Below are 21,525 nucleotides of genomic sequence, written 5' to 3' on the forward strand. Positions count from 1 at the left end.
AAGATGATTTGTAATAAATGCTTGTGTTGCACATCTCTCAATAGATACTAGAAACTTTTCTAAAGCAGAAGTTTGGAAGGTCAGAAATCAGTTTAAGTGCACTTAAAGAGTGTGTAGGTGACTTTCCCTAGACACTGCCTGTAGCTAACAGGATGATGCTGTGTGGACAGCTGGGATCATGAACTTTGAGTCAAGGCTCTGGAAAAGCATAACTCTCCTCTGGCAACAGAAGATGAGCTTGGCTAAGCTAAAACTTCTTTTGTGTGTATGAATATGTCCTGAAATCACTGTGTGTATGGAAACTGGGAAATAGCTCTATAGATTTTTTTCTGTTATAAATGTACAGTCTTACTGCGAAAGGGAAATTTTGCTGTGCTTTGGGTTTCTTCTGTTTGTTTTTTTTTTTTTTTTTAAGGTGGAAGAATATAAAGGAATTTCTTATATTCACAAGGGGGTATGAGATGATACAGGGAGTTAGGCAGTGATTCATATCCCCAAGCTGCTGTCATAATTGGATCATCCTCCTCCTCTTCTGGTCTGGAGTTTGGTTTGCAGTGCTCAAACTTTCTGTGAAGCTTAGCTGGGCTGTTTTTGCTTTATCCCAGATTTATTCCAGATGCCTTTGGAAATCAACCAAAGCCCTGATCCTAGCAGTATCAGCAGTATCATCTCTTAATATGTAATCCTAATTTTCTGTATTTGAGAGATGGAGTGATCAAGATGTTGTCGTATGGCTCTTTACAAAGGTTTTATTCTCAGGTTGTGCTCTCAGACAAGAGAAGCAAAACCTGCTTAGCTCTTCTGTTTCCCCAGCACACTGATTAAAAGGACTTAGTATGTGAATATAACTGAAAAAGCAGCAGGGAGTGCTGCTGTCCTGTTTACTTCCTATATGAAAGACTTAAACATGGGAATAATGGCAGAATATTCACTTCAAAAGCACATATTTCAGTTTTCTGAACTGGTTCTGTGCAGAAGCTACATCCTGTGAGCATGCATTTCATTATTGAAGTTACCTACTACATCTTGTATTTTGAAAGTAATGGCTTTTAATCTTGTTTGGAAAACAATTACTTGTGATTCAGGCCTCACCTGGACTAAGTAAAATGAAAAAATGAAGGAGCTGTTACTTGCACTTGGTTTGCATTATCACACTGCAGGTTATGTATAAACGTAACTGTCAGTACAATAGGGATATCGTATTAAAAAATCCGTGGGTTGTTCTTATGAAACTTTTCCGTGACCATGTGATCCTGATGGTCTGTATAAAATTTTATATTGTGTATATTTTGCTCAGATGTGTGTGAAGTGTTGAACTGTTAATTTAACTCTGAAATAGCATTAACTTTTTTGTGTTCCCACTGGTTTTCTAAGAACCCTATCTGTCCTTATTTACTTTGGCATTTCTGTCAGGTGGTATGTGGTATTGTGCTCTTTCTTTTTGTTTTGGTTGGGTAAGTACACAATATTAGAGTCTCTAAGTGAAGCCCTGTTTGTTTAAATGTCACTTAAAAGTAAACTGTAAAGCATTAGCTTATGGTTCTGGCCTAATGCCAGAAGCTTCACTGTTTTTTGCTTTGCTTTGGAATTGTTGGAATTCTAGCAATAGGTACTGTGATTTAATTATTGTTGGCATTCAGTTATGAAGGAGTTGTCTTGCTGTGATTTTCTGTTAGGTAAGCGTGGTCCAAGACTCAGTAAATATATCAGGACAGTCTAATACAAACACTTTGAAGGTACCTGAATGTCGACTAGCAGAAGATTTAGGGAATCTCTGGGAAACAACAAGATTTACAGATTGCAGTTTTTATGTAGGAGGACAAGAATTCAAAGCTCATAAGTCTGTCCTTGCAGGTACTTTCTACTTTTGTATTGCTATTATTTTGTAATTTCAATTGCTGTAAGTTTAACATTTGATTATATTTAATAGTCACTTTTCTTGCTGCAGCACGATCTCCAGTTTTTAATGCAATGTTTGAACATGAAATGGAGGAAAGCAAAAAGGTAAGCATTACTGAAAATGTTACCTGTAAATATTTGTACCTTGTGAAAGAGGAAAACATTGCAGAAAACTTGAGGTAGTGCAGATTGAGGAGGATGAGGGCAAGAGGGACAACTCCTGAACCTCTCCTCATCAGTTCTGAGGGAATTTGTGTAGAAAGAGTGGAGACGTGCTGGAGGATTTGGATTTTTTCAGGTGCTTGTGTCTGCCCTAGATAATGTTTTTAAACATTAGCTACTGGTGCAATTGACCTGAAAATCTCTGCCCCCTTTTTGCCTCAGCTGATTGACTTGACTAAGGTTTTGCTGTAGAGTATTAAAGTGTTTTTTATGGTAACTAAGAAACAAGGGGTGAATTATGACTGGAATTAAGCCCTGAAGCAGTGGAACACTTCTTTTCATTCGCAGCTTCTGCAGGCACTTGACCTGTGTAAGTGTTTTGGATGGGTAGTTACCTAATCAGCAGAGCGCTGCTTCTGCTTTTACGCACTTGATGTCTCCCACAGCGAGGAGCTGTTTGTGTCTTTCTTGAAGAAGCATTATCAAAGATGGGTTGGTTATAGGCAGAATCTATGAAAAGGTGAGGAATTGATCACCTCAGTGAAGGGTTATGATAGGTGATCATTATTTGGTCTTGAAAGCTGCAAGATGTCACTTGTGTGCACAAATACGTCAGGTGAACGTGGTGCTGTGGTATAGCTGAGGGTCACTTCTCTTCACTGAACCTCTCCAGTCTGGAAACTTTCACAGCTGGAATTGGAGCATTTTATTGAGGGTCCTGGGCTGAAAGAAATCCAAGCATGTTTTAGCTTGAATAATGTGCCATGCCAGGCCCTTGCCTTCATGTTAGCAGTGGATCCCCAGTGCAGCCCTACACCTGCATACTGATAGGAAACCAGACCATGTACATGCCTTGTGCCTGGGATTTTTATACTCTGGTGCTTGCTTCTACATCTTTGACATCATTTCCTACTTCATTAGTTGGCTTATAAGGGGGTACTGTTACAGGACAGGTCAAGCCTGCAGTGCCACTGTTAGGGCAATCTTCAGCTGTGTGGTGGCTGTTCGATGTGCTGCTTTGTTTGCTCTTGGATTCTCAGAACAAAACCTGGGCTGTGTTGACTCAATTTAAGTCTAGCCAAGAATGGCTCAGTTTGTTCTGTCTGCTGCTCTGACCTCAGATATTCCAAATACATTGTTGTTTGGTTGGAAACTCAGAAGCGTTTTTAAATATTCCTGAAACTGTGTCTTGATTTTTATGTACAGTCTGTGTGATAGACTCCAGAGTTATGCATTTCTAGGAAAAAAATTGCAATTACTTTGAATTGCTGAAGCTTTTCCAGCTGGTTTCTACCTAACTTTTAAGAGCTTTTTTGATTGCTTTCAGCTTAACATTGTTGAATGTTACCTTAAATTAGTAAGGATTTTGAATGGATGGTGAATGAAGACGTGCAGTGTGCATGCAGATGATACTTGATATTCACTTGGAAATATTCACTTGGAAATTGTAGCTAAATTCCAAAGACTTTTATTGATTCTTCTTCTTTACCAGAATCGTGTAGAAATAAACGATGTAGACCCTGAAGTTTTTAAAGAAATGATGAGATTCATTTACACAGGAAAAGCACCAAACCTTGAAAAAATGGCTGACAATTTGTTGGCAGCTGCAGACAAAGTAAGTAATTGACTCCAAAGTTCCCATACCTGGTGTTTGCTTGGGGAATATTGATCTTAAAAAAAAAAAAAAAAAATCTTATTTTCAGATTGTTTGATACATATTTTGCTTTTTTAAAACATGAGAAGCAGTTCTCATCAGAAATGAAGCTGCTAAAGAACAGACTTTTTTTAGCAATAGAAGGCTGATAAATCTTTTTTTTAAAGAGAAGTGTTTCAGATATTTATTTAGTATCAAATTTTTTTAGAAATTGGAGACCATTAATATGATTTGGAAAATGGGTTTTTGAATAAAAAGTATATTAGTTTTTTGTATTATTCAAGAAGTTTTATCCAAGTTCTTGAATTAACTGTGCTTCCCTAAAGTACTGCTACTTTAGACCTTTCATCTTTTTGTCTTCCCTACGAATGTAATAGTTCTAATCTTTCATCTCTTCTGTGTTGGGATCTTGTCTACTCTTAAAATTGTTGCTCTTTGAAATACTTTTTCTGCTGTGCTTTTTGAGATGAAGGGATTTACAGCAGCTCAGCAATTAAGGTTATTTTTTGAATGCTGGCCTTGATTTAGGGCGTAACTGATAAATGTAGAGACTATTATAAGGTAGAGTTATATGATTGCAATATCAGAAAATAAAAATGAAACCTCTTCAGACTGTGACATCCTTCAAAAAAGAAGCACAGTTTATTTGTGCAAAATATAATGTGGGAATGCAGTTATTTTACATCAGATTTCTTGTAGGCTATATCAAAGGTATGAGGGAAATCAAGAAATTCAGAGATGAGTTGGGACTAAAATTTGTTTTAAACAATGTAGTTTGATGAAACTCCATTGTATCATTTCTTTCCCCTCACTTAGAGATGTGGACCTGCTCAGTGCTGATTTGGTTCCTTGCTCCTCCTCCCTTACCAAGCAGATGTGAAAACAAAAACTTCCAAATGAGTTATTTTTGTTCTTTTAATAAAAATTTTGTCAGCAAGGTATTTAATTAGTTTGTGTCAAGCCTAATGCTTGTGTTACACCTGGGGACTCTTCAGTGCAGCACATTGTGCTTTGCAGTACCTGTGGGGAAGTGATTTGATGTTAAGCTTGGGAGGCACCAAGCCTGGCTGGAACTGTCTTAGGAACTGTCTTAGGAACTGTCTTAGGAACTGTCTTAGGAACTGTCTTAGGAACTGTCTTAGGAACTGTCTTAGGAACTGTCTTAGGAACTGTCTTAGGAACTGTCTTAGGAGCTGTTGGGATGAGGGCAGAAGGAATGAGTTTGAGGAATGATTAGTGCAGTTTTTCTCTCTCTCCAGTATGCACTGGAACGGCTGAAGGTGATGTGTGAGGAAGCACTCTGTAGTAACCTCTCGGTAGAAAACGTTGCTGACATTCTTATCCTCGCAGATTTGCACAGCGCTGAACAGCTAAAAGCACAAGCAATAGACTTTATTAACAGGCAAGTAATGCTCACCAGTCTCTAAATATATTTATGTTTATGCTTGGTGTACTTTTTCAATATTAGCACAATTCTCTCTTGCAGGTGCAGTGTTCTTAGACAACTTGGGTGTAAAGATGGGAAAAACTGGAATAGCAAGTAAGTTTCCCTGCCCCACGATGTTCTGTACAAACACTGCTAAGTAGACTGCAGATCTTAAGAACTGTTGCTTCATTTCCACACTACTGAGGCCTGTCACTGACTGTAAGTAAAGTAGGATTCAGCAGATGCTACCCCAGTTATGATTGTGACTCCCCTTTTAAATGATAGGGAATGTTAACTGCCCTCCAGTGTGAGATCCTAACAATAGCTGGTTTTCATTCCCTCTCCCAGGGGCACAGTGCTGTGAGATGATGGAAGCAGCCTTTATAGAGAAAACCATTCTCTTGAGTACCCAGGTTTGTGCCTGGAGGAGTGATAACCCCAGTGTGGTTTTGAGACTTGCTTGGGTCAGTCTGAGCCTGCAGTATTTCCACAGAAAGGAGGGCAGTTGCTCTCTTTGCCTTCAGGGATGTGTCTGTGCACCTTCCCACATGCCAGCACAAGTGCTCTGGAGGCCACACAACTCGTCAGTCAGGTCCCTCTGATTCTAAGGGCTCCTGCCTACACTGGAAATAGGTTGAGACTGTGTGGCTCAGGCTCTGGCACTGATTGCAGCAGCTCCAGTGAATCACAGAGTGGAAGACAGCCAGCTTCAGGATAGCTGGTAGTAGGTTCAAACAGTGTAAGGGCAGTGGAGCCCTTCTTTCTTACCATCAGAGTCTCCAGAGAACTTAAAGGCTGTATTGTACCACTTCGTTGAAATTATTGCTTCTCCTTGCAATAAAAAAGACTTCACAGGCATAATGATTGATCATGATGTGGAAAAGAAGTGGGGGTGAAAGGTAAATAGTAAAATACCAGTAATAGAGATAAGTCAGGATCATAACCATGTAACTACTTGATGTATTTCTTCTCAAGTGATTTGGAAGTTCCTGAGCTGACTTCTTGTCTTGAATGTTTGCTAGTTAACATGCTGGTCATCTTTGCTTCAGCTGAAACATCTGCAGTAATTCAGGGAAATAATATGAGAGGGCCTGGCTTAATTTACTGACTCTGGGCACCAGGGAGTCTGAACTTTGGTATTGTTTCTCAAGGCCTTTACCTTCACTGACTTGCAGTAGCAGATTAAAGGCTTGCATTAGAAATCTGCCAAAGGTGTTTTAGAGATCATGTGGTGTAGAGGTCAGCTGATAACTTTATGCTTGATAATGATCCTGAAACAGCATGGGGGTGCTCATGAAAGGCTTTTGAAAATGCAGAGCAATAAGAACTTGGGATTGATGCATCAAAGATATTAGTTCCAAATTACAAATTTATCCTGTGTCAGTATGGCATGCATTCCAACCAATGTACTATTTTTCATGTGCAAAGTGAATTTTTTGCCTTTTTTCTATATTATTTCACCAAAAAGTAAATAACACTGACTAAATACATAGTTTTTAATCTCCTGTGTGTCAGTGTGATACTTGCTGAAATCTGTTGTTGCTTTTGTGTTAGTTAAAAATCAACAGTGGCCTTTGACAGTCATTTTGTTGAATGTGGCCCATCATCTGCATTGAAAAAAGAGTGAATATTCTCAGTGTGCTCCACTGGTACTGGCAGTGCAGGCTCCTGGTGAAGGGGTCTGGAGCCAGCCAGCTAATCTGCCTTCATGGCTCTTTCTAGGAGATGAACTACATCCTTTTTGCTGCAGTTACAGCTGATTCAACTTGTCATCCTTCTCTCTCCCCAAATTGAGCATGCCCTTTTATGTAATGAGATTATCGTGTCTTCCCTTGTTTTTTGTCTCTGCACTAGACCTCATTTTCTTCCAGTTTTCCTCTTTATTGTTTTTCCTGAGCAATTTCAAGGTGGTTATTCTGACACAGTTCTCTAGCTGAGCTCTGGCTGGTACTGAGTAGAGCAGAACAAGTACCTTTTGTCCCACGTCTGATTGTATTTCTATACCCAAATTGCAAATGGCTGCTTCTCTCTGTTGGCATCCTCACTAGCACCCACAGTGTGCTCCGCAGTGTTTGACTGCCCTTCTGCAGCACTTCTGCCTTGCCTGCTCTTCTCCACTGTGCATTTGGTTTGTAAAATTGTGTGACTGTTGTTAATGCTTCTGTTTTCAGCCAAGCAACAGACATAATGGAAACAGCAGGCTGGAAGTCCATGATCCACTCCCACCCTCACTTAGTAGCCGAGGCCTTTCGCGCTCTGGCGTCTGCACAGTGTCCACAGTTTGGCATTCCACGCAAACGGCTAAAACAGTCCTGAAATCTTCCATGAACTCTAGAGAAATTGGACTGACTCCACTCCTCCTTGTCCAGAGGTGTTTTCACAAACCATAACAAGAGTTTTTGTTATCCGTGTCCACAGAACAGGAGCTGAAAAAGCCTATTGTTTGCTTTTCAGATGGATAATTTATGGTTTAATCCTCAGCTTTAAATTAGACTGATTACTCTAATTCACTGAAAGGCCTTAAATTATCTTCAATGACTCTCTAGTCCATATAGTCTAATGTATCTTGATTTTTTTATTATTATTTTTTAATGTGCCTTGTCTTTTTGACTAGGCTCTGCAGGATTGCACTAGCTCCATAATGCAGTAAAGTTGATAACTGAAGATTAATTTTTGAAAGGGATCTTCCATTATTTTCAGAAGAAAAAAAAAAAGATTATAGTTTGGTCCTGTGCTAACTGGAAGGTTTTGACTGGCCTCTCATTAAAAGCACTTGAACCAGAGGCACATCATGTACCCTAGGCAAGTGCTAAATATAGAGCCTGTTTACCTTCAGCAAATGCCTACAGGCTATTTATGGCAATATACTGCTTTGAACATAATTTATTTTTCATTGTGGGGGCAAATATGCAATGGTTTGGCCCAAAAATGTATTTTCATTACAGTTTGTAATGCTTATTGTGTGTGTATCAAAGCTGTCCCAGCGGTGAAAAGAAACACAGAATAAACCTCTTGCTTGTGTTTCTTCCCGGTCCATCATTAGTTTACATTTAATGCAGAACTGAACGAGAGGTAAAAGAGTTCAATGTGAAAAGGAATAGTGTTGTATATGGAATAAATATATCCCAGTGTGTGGTTGCATAGAAAAGTCAAGGATGCGTAGAACGACCAAATGTAAATTGAGGAAATGGGCCAAATGGATTCTGAATATGCACTTTTAATGTGTAACTTTTGTATGTTGTGTGGTACATATATATTTTGCTTTTGATGAATTAATGAGGTACAGGTAATTGTGGCTTAACTTTTTAGATACATTTTAAGATGCCCACAGCCACATGGGATTTAGTTTTGTTAGAAAAGAAAGGCATGTCTTTTTAAGACTCAATTGAAGGTGGCTATTGCAAGCTTTCATATTTAAGTAACAGAATATTTTTGCTTATTTGAAAAAGGCATGTGAATGGTGAAAACTTTGAAGGGATTTTTCCCATCTTGACGTACGTGCACAGCATCCACGAACACCTGGGGAGGCTGTGCACACATCGAGGAGTATTTCCCTGAAATGTCAGATGGTATCTGCAAGCAGAGACTTGCTCAGTCTTGCATTTCAGTTATTGTACTAGCATTGTGGATGGTATTGAAATTCTGCATAATGTGAAAAAGATGAAACATTTGTAAACTGCTTGTCACGGGCCAGTTCTTTATTATATGAACCTTAGCTTTAATATCAACATCCTCAGTGTTTGATAGCTTTGTTTACAATTGGGAGGAAAAGTCTGCAGTAGTGCACACTCTAAATGTTCCCTGAGTTCTTGCATTGAGTTTACTGTAATAGTGATAATATGCTGTATTTCTTTCTTTTGGGGGGAGAAGACTTGGGTTTTGCTGTGGGGAACGGGAGATCTTACCTAGCTTATAAACCTCTTTGCATAAGGGTTTGAGTTTGCCTATTAAAAAAAGTCATGCAGGGAGGAAAGAGGAAGAATTTCAGATTGTTTCTCCATCCTCATTTCATTGAGATTCATCTGACTTGCCCTGAATTAAATTTTTAGAGGAAAGAATATATAATTTCATACTTTGGCATCTAGTAAGCCACTTACAAAGGTAATTTGGAAAAAAAAAAGCCCAGTCCCATTTTGAAGACTAAAACCTCTAAATATAAATTTTTTTCTTACTCTCTAACTAAATCTTTATGATGGCTAAAGTGTAAAATTGGAAATTTTAATCATACACAAGGCATCAAATTATATATTTACAGAGATTTATCGATTTTTAAATATTTATCTAAGATAAGGTCTCATAAGCATTCTCCACAACAGGAGGTGAAGGTGTTTATTCCAAAATTATGATGTTGTTGCTGCACTGTATAATGTGTTGGGACTACAGCTCCTCATCCTCATCACTGTAAAACTCACAGCTCTCACGTGCAAAGTGACTTGAATATTTAATGCTGTAATGATTGCCCAGGTCAGCCTGTTCTGAAGTAACAACTTACAGTAATCAGATGGAAAGCTTAAGGATTTCTAGAAATTATTTTTGTTTAAAGCCTAATAGCACACTTTGTACCAAAAAAATGTCAGACTCTGTGCTGTGATGTCATCTGCATCAGAGGGTGTCCCCTCCTCAAGCCAGGCAGTGTGAACCATGTGTTACCCTAACAGGAAAGAGCCCTCTGCTGATCCATCTGTTTAGATTGGACTTTATTTATTTATGTTTTCAAGTTCTGTCCGATCTTGAGAAAAAGGTAAAGCAGTTGCTGTATTCTTAAGTGAGTGCACTAATTATTCACCTCTTTAATTACCCACATGCAGTGTTCTCACTGGAACGGGGCATTGGTAATTACAACCTTCCCCTTGGATTCAGTAGCTCAGTTTCATTCCCCACACCTCAAGAACTTGCCCTTACAGCCTCACTTGGAAGTGCAGCAGATCAGGAAGGATCTGATAATCAATGGTCAGGTTTTTCCAGGCTGAAGTCTTGGGGGTTTTTCCTAGTTTTCCCGCCAGGTTAGGAATATGCTGTATGAAGGTGCCATGTTTTGGCTTGCCAACACTACTCTCAGATAGATGTGAACCACCACTTCCATGCTTTTCTGGGGAGAACCCTGCATGTGTCCTGTGCGTGTGTGACTGTGTGTGTGTGTGTGACTGTGTGGTGTTTTTTGTCAAGGGTGACTTTCTAAAAATAAGGACTCAATTTGCTGTTAAAATGCTATTATGTATTATATATATATTTTTTTTTTTTTCTCCATTCAAACCTCTCCTAAGGAGATGCTTTGGGTGGAAGTTGCTTCAATAAATAATCCTTATTTCCTAGTCCATTTACTGCATGCAGAAGTATGAACACATTGTGCCTTTTTAGGAAACTGTGGCAATGAAGGGAAGATTTAACAGGGTGCAAGGTCTTTGTAAAACATATTTTTAAAGGTGAAGAAGAATGCTCTTTGGTACACAACTGTGATGGAAAAGTTACAAGTTGCATTTGACCTCTGTTGCATGTTGATTCTTGCTTCCTAAATTCAATTTCACCGAGGTACAAACTACACAAACAAGTGGAATAAGTATTACAGATACAAGTTGAGTAATGGTATATTTTTGTGAAATTGTGGTAATTGCTGTTACAAGATAAGTGTATGTTAAAACGTGATAATCATGGATACAAAGTTACTCTAGTTCTGATGTTTTTTCTAAACATTGAGTATTTAGTATAAAATTCACCTTTGCACAGGAGATCAGTAGAAGACCTACATGGAGATTGTATTCCTTTTAAATCCTCACGGCAAGGCTTCTCCCTTGGGAGAATAAAAGCCATGTGCAGTATTTGAAACTGTGTTTCATAGAAGGCAGTGAATTGCAAATGTGAGGTACTGCTACCTGAAATGTTGTCAAATTTTGTCGAATTTTACAGTTGGTTAAAATTCCTAAGCTTAATTGATTTTTTTTTTTTTTTTTTTTTTTTTGTAATTGACAAATGGAATGTTACCTGTCCTCTTTGGTGTTGATAGCATATTTAGTGCAGAGCTCAGCTCTTTAGCTAGCCAGGACACTTAGTCTCATATCTTGGCTTCTGCTTACAGTAAATGGACTATGTTTGTAAAGGGAATTCACTATTTCAAGTGTTTTGCAAGGAACTTCACTGTATTTGTAACCTGGTTTTTGAAGGCTTAAGATCAATGAGTCCTATTTTAGAAGTTAAACCAGTGAAATGACTTGGACCTGTTTTGGGGTGGAAATGATAAAGAGAATTCAGATATGTAAACAGTTGTATCAAACCATCCAGCCTTTTTTTATCAGCTGATGTTAATGGTGAAATACTTTTTGTACCTTGTTGCTGAAAATATTTTTGCGTTTCAGCACATCAAGTTACAATAAAGTTGTTACTTATACAGAATGTGTCTGTCTTTATTTGTTGTGTGTATCTGCATTTGTTCCCAATGGCTGCATTTGCTTTGAGAAAGGTATTTTACCTGCACTGTCAGTCTAGTGTAAAATATGCAGCTGTGCTTTTGGAAGCCTCTTTTGGGGAGGATCATCTTGCAGCCTTGCTCTGATCTCCATTAACTTGGTTATTTTTCTGTTTTGACACCTCAAAGCTGTGAACATCTTAACTTGCCTACCTGAGAAGTGTCTCCCTTTACACAGACTCTGTCAGGACTGGTGGGAAGAAGAGTTGCCACTGTGGTGATGAAGATGGGCTTGGTGGGTTTGAAATCTGCTTTCTTCTTCCACCCGCCTTCAAAACCCCTCATCCTTTGTCCTGCCAAAGAGCACAGGCTGCTGATGAGCACATCCAGCAGGAATGCTGCTGGCATTTGTTACAGGAGGAGTGGTATGTAAGAGTAATCTGTATGGGGAGCTCAGGGGTTTAATATGGTTATAAATACCTTGCAGTGGTATGTGGGACTATTGATAGGCTGCTCTGTGGATGTGACTCTGGGCACGCTGAACTCCTGAAAATGCTGATGTCAAGGTAAGTTATTTTATTAAAAGTGTGTGGCTGGGTAGGTCCATGCAAAATTCTCCAGGTGTGCTTAAAACACATACATCACTTAATTGACTTAAATGATCCAGTCTAAGATTCCTCCTGGGGTTTATATCAACAGTGGCATAACTCACACCCACAGGCAGCTCAGTAACCTCTGAGGGGAACAGGACTGGCTACCACTGTGAGTGGTATCAGAATTATTTCTGCAATCCAAGTGTTTGATCTGAGCTTCAAATTCCAGGTAAAAAAAAATATTAAACTTCATTATTTCTCTTTTTAGAAGGCTCTATTTTTATCCTTTCTGAAGATGGTTTTCTTCAGAGTTGTTTATCTTGCATCATACAAAAGTTTTCTTTGTTATTCAGCAAAATTGATTCAATGAGCATTGATTTAAAAAAACACCTGTTTTCTTTCTATAGTGAATTCCAGTTTTTTGTGTGGAAACTGAGCACGTATAAAAAGCTTTTTCTCCTTTTAGTTGAATATTGTTGAAAGTATTTTACAGTGTTGGTCCAGTCCTGTGTATGTCCTTCTCTTTCTTTGAAAGGGAAAAGCTCAAATATTGAATCTCAAGTGGTGATAGAGGCTGATAGAGTAAAAACCATCTCTTGCTGTACAGAATTGCCTGTCCTGCCACGTGCTGAAGAGCTGCTTTTATATTGAAGTATTTCAGAGTGCAGCCTGAGCAGTCAGGTGAGAAATTAAAGTTGATTAAAGTGAGTCTTTGTGCCATATTCCAAACTTCCTAGTATTAATGGTTTTCTGTGTTTTAGGTGACTTCAGTTACAATTACTATTCAAGGTAGAATATCACCCATTCCACTACAAATTTTACTTACCAGGTTTATTAAGTAAATTGGATTAAAGATCCAGCTGCTTCCACACAAATAACTTTGCTCTTAACATTGTGATAGTGTGCTAACAGAGGAAATGCTCTTAATTGCCACTTAAAATTATTCTTGAACAGTTTATTTTTCTGCAAACTTCTTGGCAATTTTCCACTAGAAGAACGTGTTTTTTATTGTCAGTTTTGAAGATTCCTTCTTTGTACTCTCAGAGAAAGTTGGAAAAAATACAAGGAGCCGAGTGAAGCATTTCAGATGTGTGATGCAAAGGAGTTGCTTTTTCCATTTCCAGCACTGCACCAAGGGAAAAAACCCAACCCAGGCCCAGCTCAGTGAGAATTCTGGAGTGCTTTGGAATGGCATTCCAGGGGGTGTCAATAAGTTATATTTTAAACAGTATGTGAAGCTGGTGCTCTAAGTGTAAAACTGGGTTTCTCATGAGTCATGTACAAAGAGCAGAAACGAGCCTGTGATTTTGAGACTCAGGAGGGAAAAACAACTTTGCAGAATTTGCTTGGCCTTGGCTTATAGAGAAAGTAGCAGGAGTGTTTTGAGCTCTTGGTTGAAGTGTTCTGAAGCAGCCTCAGAGCTGCAGCAATACCTGGTGATCATCATCCCGTCAGGCACGGAGCAGGGGCTTCTTTGAAAATGTTACCTGACACCAACATTTTTGTCTTGCATTCTTAGCAGAGTTTGGGGCATAACAATATTTTCGTGCAGGTGCTGTGTTTCAATCAGGGGTAGGTGTATAATGAGTGGAAATCTCTGCTTTGCCCAACTTATGCATGTTTCATGCGTTGGCAGTGATAGTCATGCAGAAAATAAATTACACCATGTCAGACTTGGTGCTGCTGATCAGAATGGAGGCAACTGGTGCTGCATTTTAAGCAGTTACAGTTTTTGACTTCCCACGTTTCTCCCTGCAGTTGACTGAGCCATTTCAGTTAAAAAAGGTGAATTTTGAAGCGTGTGCAAAAACATTCTAATAGGGTGAAATCCTTAAGCATAGAAGCTCTAACTCCAGGCTGGCCTATAACCTTAATTGCCACATAAACTATTCATATTTTCCATTTTTAAGTTGGTGACTTTTCTGTAAGCTTTGAAATTAATTTTATGTATTATGTATACAATTTTCTAACCCAGCTGTGTTTGTTGAATCTTGAAATTTTAAAACAAACCACCTACTTGCTACTGAAGTGTACAGCTAAAATGTTTGCCTTCTGTGGCCAGCAAAGACTTAATCTTGCCTCTGGTAGTTGTGCCATCCCCAGATAAAGAGCTGTGGTGGTCTTTGTAAAGCCCACACCATATGTTTTTAAATGGAGAAAAAAATGTCAATTAAATGGTGGAACTTGTCCCTGTCACCTCTTGCAGATGGGCTGCTCTTGTCAGACACACACATGAGGGAGTTCTTACACCACCAAGCCCTCATTCCCCCCTCACAGCAGGACTGGGGGTTATCGTGCTGGGTCAAGAGTTTGTACCAACTCAACTCAAATGGGGGAAGATTATTCCAGGACCACAAATAAAGGGACATAAAGTATTTGCATATTTATTGGCTGTTCTCGTCAAGATGAATTTGAGGTGTAGGTATGGAGCAGGGTGGATATTTTTTGAATGCAACTTTTCCTTCAAATGCCTTGCTGTTCATCTCCTGTGGGTTTTTTGAATGTGTGCTGGCACCTCTCAAATAATGTAAATAAATACTAGATATCTGGTGGACCTGCAAGTGCTTTATAGTGAAATTCCAGCAAGTTCAATTTTGCTTTGATTTAAAGAAATGGAGATGCAAATTTCCTTGTGACAGGTCCTTTTAGCAAAAAAATGTGTGGTGTCAGATGTAGTTACTCTCAGGACAAACTATAACAGGGGTTAAATTGTGTACTAGGTTAGGAAAATATGCAGTATTTTACCAGTAGTGCTAGAATAGCAGGCATCTACTTCTGACAAGCTGACAGACCAGAGAATTGAAACTTAATGAATCTTAATGCTTTCTGTCATGTACTTCAATTTTCTCAAATTATTTCTCCAATTAGTTCTAGTCTTTGTGAAAGAATGATTAATGATAATTAATGCATTCTTATAATTTGCATATTCAATCTCCAGTGTTTCAAAAAAAATACAGATTTGTGTATGTGGGTGAGGCTGGTTTGTCTGTTACTTCTTTGGGGCGCTGGGGTTTTTCAGATTTTCAGCTTTGTATTTCCAGTTTACAGGGAGAATATTGTGGATGCATTAGGGAGTTTAATATGGTCTTGCCACATAAATAATTTGGGCTTAACCTAGGTCTTCAATCTTTCCTGTAAAGACATCCTCTCTTTAGTGGATAGGTAGGGAATGTGGGGGTGCATTGGCAGGAGCTCAACTCATCCTTGAGTCTGCATCAGCTTTGGGAAACATTTACATCTGCAGTTTGGCAAAACTGGGTAAATCCTGGAGGGCATCTGCTCTTCTGAGGTTGGTTTGTGTTTGTTTATTTTATTTTATTTTTAGAGTCTCTGTATGCCTCCTCCTTTACGTTGTCATTAAGTTTTGTTCTACCCCTGACACATGCACATGGAGGGATTTATCTGAATGTGTAATCATACGAATTTTGTGTTTAAAATCAGTAGCATGAGATTTTGAAAGTCATTTTGTTTGCATAGGAGCTCAAGCTTTTCAGTGCTGCTCTGCAGGTATCCAATGTTTGACTCATTTAAAAAAACCCAAAACCTGCCCCAGCTCTGGGAGCCTGCAAGAGTGGCAGGGTCACTGTGTCTGGAATTATCATTTCTTTGGGTAGCTCTAGAAATCCTTTTTCTTTAGATACACATCAAAGACATGGAGTGTTGACAGTTTGAGCTACTTTTTAAATCAATTAATACTTCATTCCAGTTGTTTTGCCACTCAGTTAAATATGTGGTGTTTACTGGGGCAGTGTGTCCCAGTTAGATTCACTGCTGAATATTCTGTACAAATTGTAATTGAAGTACTTAAGCAGAGTATAAAAACTGGCTTTATGGAAGAATTACCCTGAAAAAAAATAGTATGGGTGTTCAGAACGTGTTGATTTGGTAACCAAGGTACACACTTAGCAGGGGGCTGCAGTTTTCCAATAAGGTATTGGAATATTCTGGGCAGTTAGAAAAAGAAGCAGAGGTAAAAAGTGCAGGTATTTTATGACTTTTAAGGAGAAAGGTTTAAAGGGCCAGATTTTTTTTTAATAATCAGCTGTTGAGGGTGTTCCATGTGGCATAAAACTCAAAGCATTTTGAAATTGGGCCCATTTTGTGTAACAAATACATATACACTCTTGGTCATAGTCATGCTATGAGGAGTTGTTGTATTTACTTTGTCAGTGCTGTCAAAAGAATCCAAATCTTCCCTTGTTGCTTGCTTGCAGAGAGCAAATGAAACATTTGTTCCTGATTCCTCTGGATAAAAATATGTAGGGGAAGGTGCTGTTGCACTGAGATTGTCTTTAACAATAAACCTGGTTTGTGTTTGCGCATGAATTTCCAAGATGGAAAGAAGTTTTTCCTGGCATGAATATTCTTCTTGATTCTTTAGAAGCGAGAATAAAACCTGGGGCTGGCTCAGCAATGTTCAGTGCCACTGGGGCAGCATCAGTAATAAAAATAAGCTTATTTAGCTGTATGTAGAGATTCTTACCACAGAACCATCAGTAGTGCTGTCATAGTTTTGTAATCTTTACTTCTTGTAGGGCTAAACGTGGTGAGAATTGGCTTCTATTCCTGCAGCTACACGGGGTTTACACAGCTGGGAGGGAAATGCTGCCTTGGAGGGAGGCAAAGGGCTGAGCTGAGGCACCACTGCTCACCTGCCCACAGCTGGTATTTGTGTTTGTGCTTGTCAAAAGCTCTTTATGCTCTTTAAATAGTGAAGCTAGGGGTGAAGTGAAGGAGGGCACTTGTGTTTCCCACACCAGTGCCCTCCTGCAGGGCAGCAGGAACGAGCAGTTGAGCAGCCAGAGGAAAAATGGGGAAATTGCAGTTTGCTTATGTTGTGATTTCCTTTTTCAAGTCTTTGTCAGATATTCAGAACAGAAGATTCATTTAATAATCAATAAGCAGAGGGTGATGAGTGCTTTTATTTCCAGTGAATTTGGGCTGGAGGGACTTGGTGCCCCTTTCACATGGTAGGCCAAGCATTCCTTCCCATTCTTGCCTTGTGGAATTAATGTTGTCCCCCCGTCCTGGGTATCAGCTGCTGGGAGTAGGTGAAGGGAAACAAGAGTGAGAAAGAGCTGCTGGCTGTGCTGTGGGTGCTGGGCTCAGTAACCTGTTCCTGAGTGGGTGGGTGGCAGAGCTACTCTCACTGCTCCTGGGAAGAACTGCAGAAATAATTTGGAAGAGAACAGGATCTTTCTTTGGTCCTTGCCCCCAGAGCTGTGTGCTGACATGATGGGTGTCCTTCTGCAGCCTGGAAAAGGGATTTGAACAAAAACACGTGGAAGAGCCTGGTGTGATGATGGTACAGTTTGTTTTCTGAAAATGTTGGTTTAGCAGAATATTGCCCTTATTGCAGAAATGCCTTAGCCAAATATTGTGCATATTGTGAGCTTTAATGTGCTTCTGTATCCTGCAGTAGATTGAAATGTCAGTCATAGTCTCCATATTTCACAGTCCTCTCAAATCCCCGGGGAAGGTGCACATGTCTTATGTTACTTATGTCCCACCAATAAAACAACCCTCTAGGAGGAAATCTGTGCAGGCCATACAGCAAGATGTCAAATTAATTGCACTGAAATAATGAGTTAGCACCAAATGCTAATTAAATATTGATGGAAGTCATACTTTCAATTATCTTCATTATGGCACAATGTTTTATGTAGACATGAAGTGCTGGCAATGTGGGCATATATTATCATTAATCTTGTCATATAAAAATATTAGTAATTTCTCTTCTCAAAAATCCACTGTAAATGTGCTGGAGGTCCATGTTTGGTATCTTTTTGACAGAGTAGATCTTTAATAAAGTTTTTTGTGTTCACCCCTTTTTCTTTTGAAGGAGCAGGGCTGGAAGGGCCAGCCTTGAGCTCAGGGAGGGCAGGGCTGTAGGGCAGCATAGCAGAGAGAGGAGTCCAAAGTGTGACTGACAGCAGGAGATGGAGCTGAAGCAGAGGGGGACTGGTGAGTGAGATGTGATCCAGGATGTTCTTCTCTTGGGAGAATGGGATGGGCAAGGTCTGCTCCCCTCCTCATGTGCATTAGCACTGAGGAAAAGGCTTTTAAGCCTAAGAAATTAGAGGATTTTTTGAGAAGGACTTTGTTACTCAAAAACAAAAGTCCAGGACTATCTACACTGGTCCCAGGAAGAATCCTACTCAAAACCAGTTTTATATGCAGTTGCCTTTGGGGAAGATGGACAATTTGCCAAAAATTCATGGATCAAACAGGTACTATAGTGTGCCTTGTTCCTCTGAAGTCCCTTTGAGTTCTTCTAGAAAAAGAAAGAAAAATCACAAATGCCATCCTAGAAGTTATTTTTCTTTTAAATGGAATTTCCTTTTCATCCATAAATATACAGCATAAACCCAGGTGAAAATTAATCCTTCCTGCAGATTTTGAGGAAGGGAAAAGCTTGTACAGGACTGCCTTGGTGGGCCTTCTTTTTCAAGCTGGACTGGAAAAGAGGTCTTCTGCCATCTCTGCATGAAGCAATGGTAAATTTGTGCTAGTCTGCAGAAATGCTGTTCTTGTGCCTCTTGGCCATAACTGGCAACTTCTGCAGCAGGTGAGCACGAAGGACACTCACAGCAGTGACTGTGGGATGTGCCCATGTGTGTGCCTGCGTCTCCATGTGGTGGATGGGCAAAAAAAATCCCATTCCCAGGAGTGTGAATGCTCTTTGTCACTTCTGAGAGCACTGAAAGGTTAAGAGTGGAGACAGGTGGGCGACCATAATTAGGGAGGAGGGTGCAAAACTTTTTATTGCAGTGAGTGCAGCCTTAGTGCCATTGTCTAAGTGTAATTTGTTCCTAAAAGATGACTCTGAGATTATTCACCCTGGAATCTTCCTGAAATCCAGGGAGAGGCGTTTTCAAATTGCCAGTGGTGAAGCGTGGCAGAGCAAAAGCAGCACTTGAGCTGAAGAACAGATAATGCCCAGCAGAGCAGAACTGCAGCAGCAGCTGCTGAGGAGGTAATTCTGTGCTATAATGATTCCAACTTCTCCCAAAAACTATCGCTTTGCAAGTATCCCTCACCTAAAGTACAGAGCTTCCCCAGACCATCAGAACAGAATCTCTCCACATCCTGAGCATGTGAAATTAATGACTGAATATTATGCTGAGAGCCATTTAATTAAAAACACTTTCATTAATAATGCAGTTGGAGAGTGTATGTGTGTTATGTAATTAAAGATAGTACATCAGTAAATGATACTATGCAAAACCAATTCAAAAAATTCAAATGAGTTGGTGTAGCATAAGGAACTTAATTCAAGTGGGAATAAAGTCAGTGTGAAATAAGCTCAGAGTTTTTTCCTGGAAGCTGCAATTAATCTGCTTCTGGCAACACAATTCAATACTCGTATCTTAAATAAGGGGCTGCGCTTGTTTTAAAGATAACTGGGGTGGGGAATCAAAATAGATTTCTCTCTCCCCTCTTTTTGCCAAGTATAAGTATCCCTTTAATGTCTGGACACTGATGAGCCTGGCTGGCCTCGAGCCTGAGCAGCCTTGCACACCATTCATCTGTGCTGCTGCTTTTGCTTGGAGCGGTCAGGTTGTGCTTGGCTGTGACAAAAGACTGTGGGCCTGGTATTTGTAGTATTTTTACTTTAAAACCAAGTGATGGAAGTGGAAGAGAGAGGTTATTCCCTCGAGGCAGATCAATCTCCCTGTGTGGCATTGCCTTCAAGAAGCTGGGGTGAGCAGGCATCTTGTTTTCCCCGGGTACTTTGGCTAATCCAAATCTTCCATGATTGAAGTCAGAAATGCCTCAGTTAAATATATCTGACACGAGAAGTGGATTGGAATTAAGTAGCTCTAAGTACTATATAATAAATAGGCTTGCTTATCATCTTCAATATGGCAACTTGAAATGGTTTTTAATCCTTTAGTTTACCTGCTCAGAAATCTGTTAAATATTCTGTGCTGCCAGGTTAGCAGTGCTCAGCATCACCTGCTTCAGACGCACTCTTCCACCACCTCTTCTTCTAAGGAGTTAGAACTACTGGCTTAGAAGAGACTGACAGCTGCTCTCAGAGCAGTTCTCCTGCTAAGCCAGAAACACGTTCTTATGCCCAAGTTAAATGAGCTTGATGTGTTTTGAAAACCTGAACTGATTTTTTTAAAGAGATACTTTTGTCATTCCCTAGAACAGCTCGGGGTGAGTTGCATTTCACCAGGGGCTTTTGAAATGTGGGTGGAAGGGGGTGTAAGTGCTGTGCACCCATCTACAGCCTCATTATTGGGATGTTTCTCTCATGGCTCTTTAGGTGTTTATCATTTCAGTCACAGAACGGTTTGGGTTGGAAGGGACCTTCAAGACCCTTTCATTCCACCCCCTGCTGTGGGCAGGGACACCTGCCCTAGACCAGGTTGCTCCAAGCAGGATCTCTAGCACAAAAGATGCCAAATCTTGTTTCCCAGGAAGCAACACTGACTAGAAGTTCAAAGCAAACACCTTGATAGCTTTAGGTGGGGGTTGTTTTTTTTGGCCATTTTAAACTTCAGGGCTAATCCAAATAACCTCCAAGTCTCATGTGTCACTGTTCTCTTTCCTGCCAGTCTGGAACCGATTATAATGGATCACCTTTCAGGAAGATCAGCAGCTTATTTGGAGCTGTTAAGATAAGGTAGCCAAGGCTTAACTGGCTCGTAATGATGAAAGAGCCACGAACTGTCTGGGAATGAGGCAAGAGAACAACAAAATGGGATTTGCATCCGAGGGGGCTGAAATGTAGGGCTGCCAAGGGCAGATGAGCAGGATGAGGACTGAGTGTGAGGTGCTGGTCTGCCATCAGTCTGGCAAAAAAGCTTGCCTTTTTTTTCCAAGGATGGCTAATGTGAGAGGCAAGGAAAGCACTGGGGTGTCTGAGGAGGTGATCCAGGGGCAGCTGTTGCATGGTGGCTCCTCCATCGTGGCCGTGCTCGACTCCTGCCGTCAGGTCCTGTCCTGGGGTGCCCCTGCCCTACTCCCATGGCCCAGCTCTGGATGGGAACTCCCAGTCTGGCCTCCTGACAAGCCAAAAGAGACCATGGTCTCCCCATGTGCCAGCTCTGTGCTTCCCACATCGCTCCTTTCCTGGTAGCTGGGAAAGGTGGTTGAGCTCTTGACTTGCAAGGGAATGCTCATCACCTCTGAACACTCACTATAGCTCAGCTTCTCATGTCTGAGTGAGGAATCACAGAACATTCTGAGTTGGAAGGGAGCCAGAAGGATCATTGAGACCAACTCCTGAGTGGATGGCCCATAAGGGCTCTAACCCACAACCTTGGTGTTATCAGCACCGTGCTCTGACCAACTGAGCTGCTCTCAGTGTGCATTTTCCAGAAAATGAAGAAAATACATTAAAAAGTCCCTGAAGCAGTGGAGTTTTTTTCCTCCTCTG

General features: G+C 40.2%; 1 protein-coding gene across 2 annotated transcripts in view; it reads left to right on the forward strand.

Annotated features, from left to right (window-relative positions):
• SPOPL (speckle type BTB/POZ protein like) overlaps window positions 1–11,528 on the forward strand; it is a 33,566-nt gene extending 22,038 nt beyond the window's left edge. The window contains exons 6-11 of one of the 2 annotated variants that reach the window (XM_069021262.1): window positions 1,677–1,854; window positions 1,949–2,004; window positions 3,554–3,676; window positions 4,975–5,117; window positions 5,202–5,255; window positions 7,313–11,528. In XM_069021262.1, coding sequence (XP_068877363.1) covers window positions 1,677–1,854; window positions 1,949–2,004; window positions 3,554–3,676; window positions 4,975–5,117; window positions 5,202–5,255; window positions 7,313–7,457 — 699 coding nt within the window. In that variant the 3' untranslated portion in view covers window positions 7,458–11,528. The other variant, XM_069021263.1, reaches the window with a different exon arrangement.
• Window positions 11,529–21,525: the final 9,997 nt, after the last annotated feature.

Source organism: Aphelocoma coerulescens, chromosome 7 (genome assembly GCF_041296385.1).
Source record: "Aphelocoma coerulescens isolate FSJ_1873_10779 chromosome 7, UR_Acoe_1.0, whole genome shotgun sequence".
NCBI classification, from domain to species: Eukaryota; Metazoa; Chordata; class Aves; order Passeriformes; family Corvidae; genus Aphelocoma; species Aphelocoma coerulescens.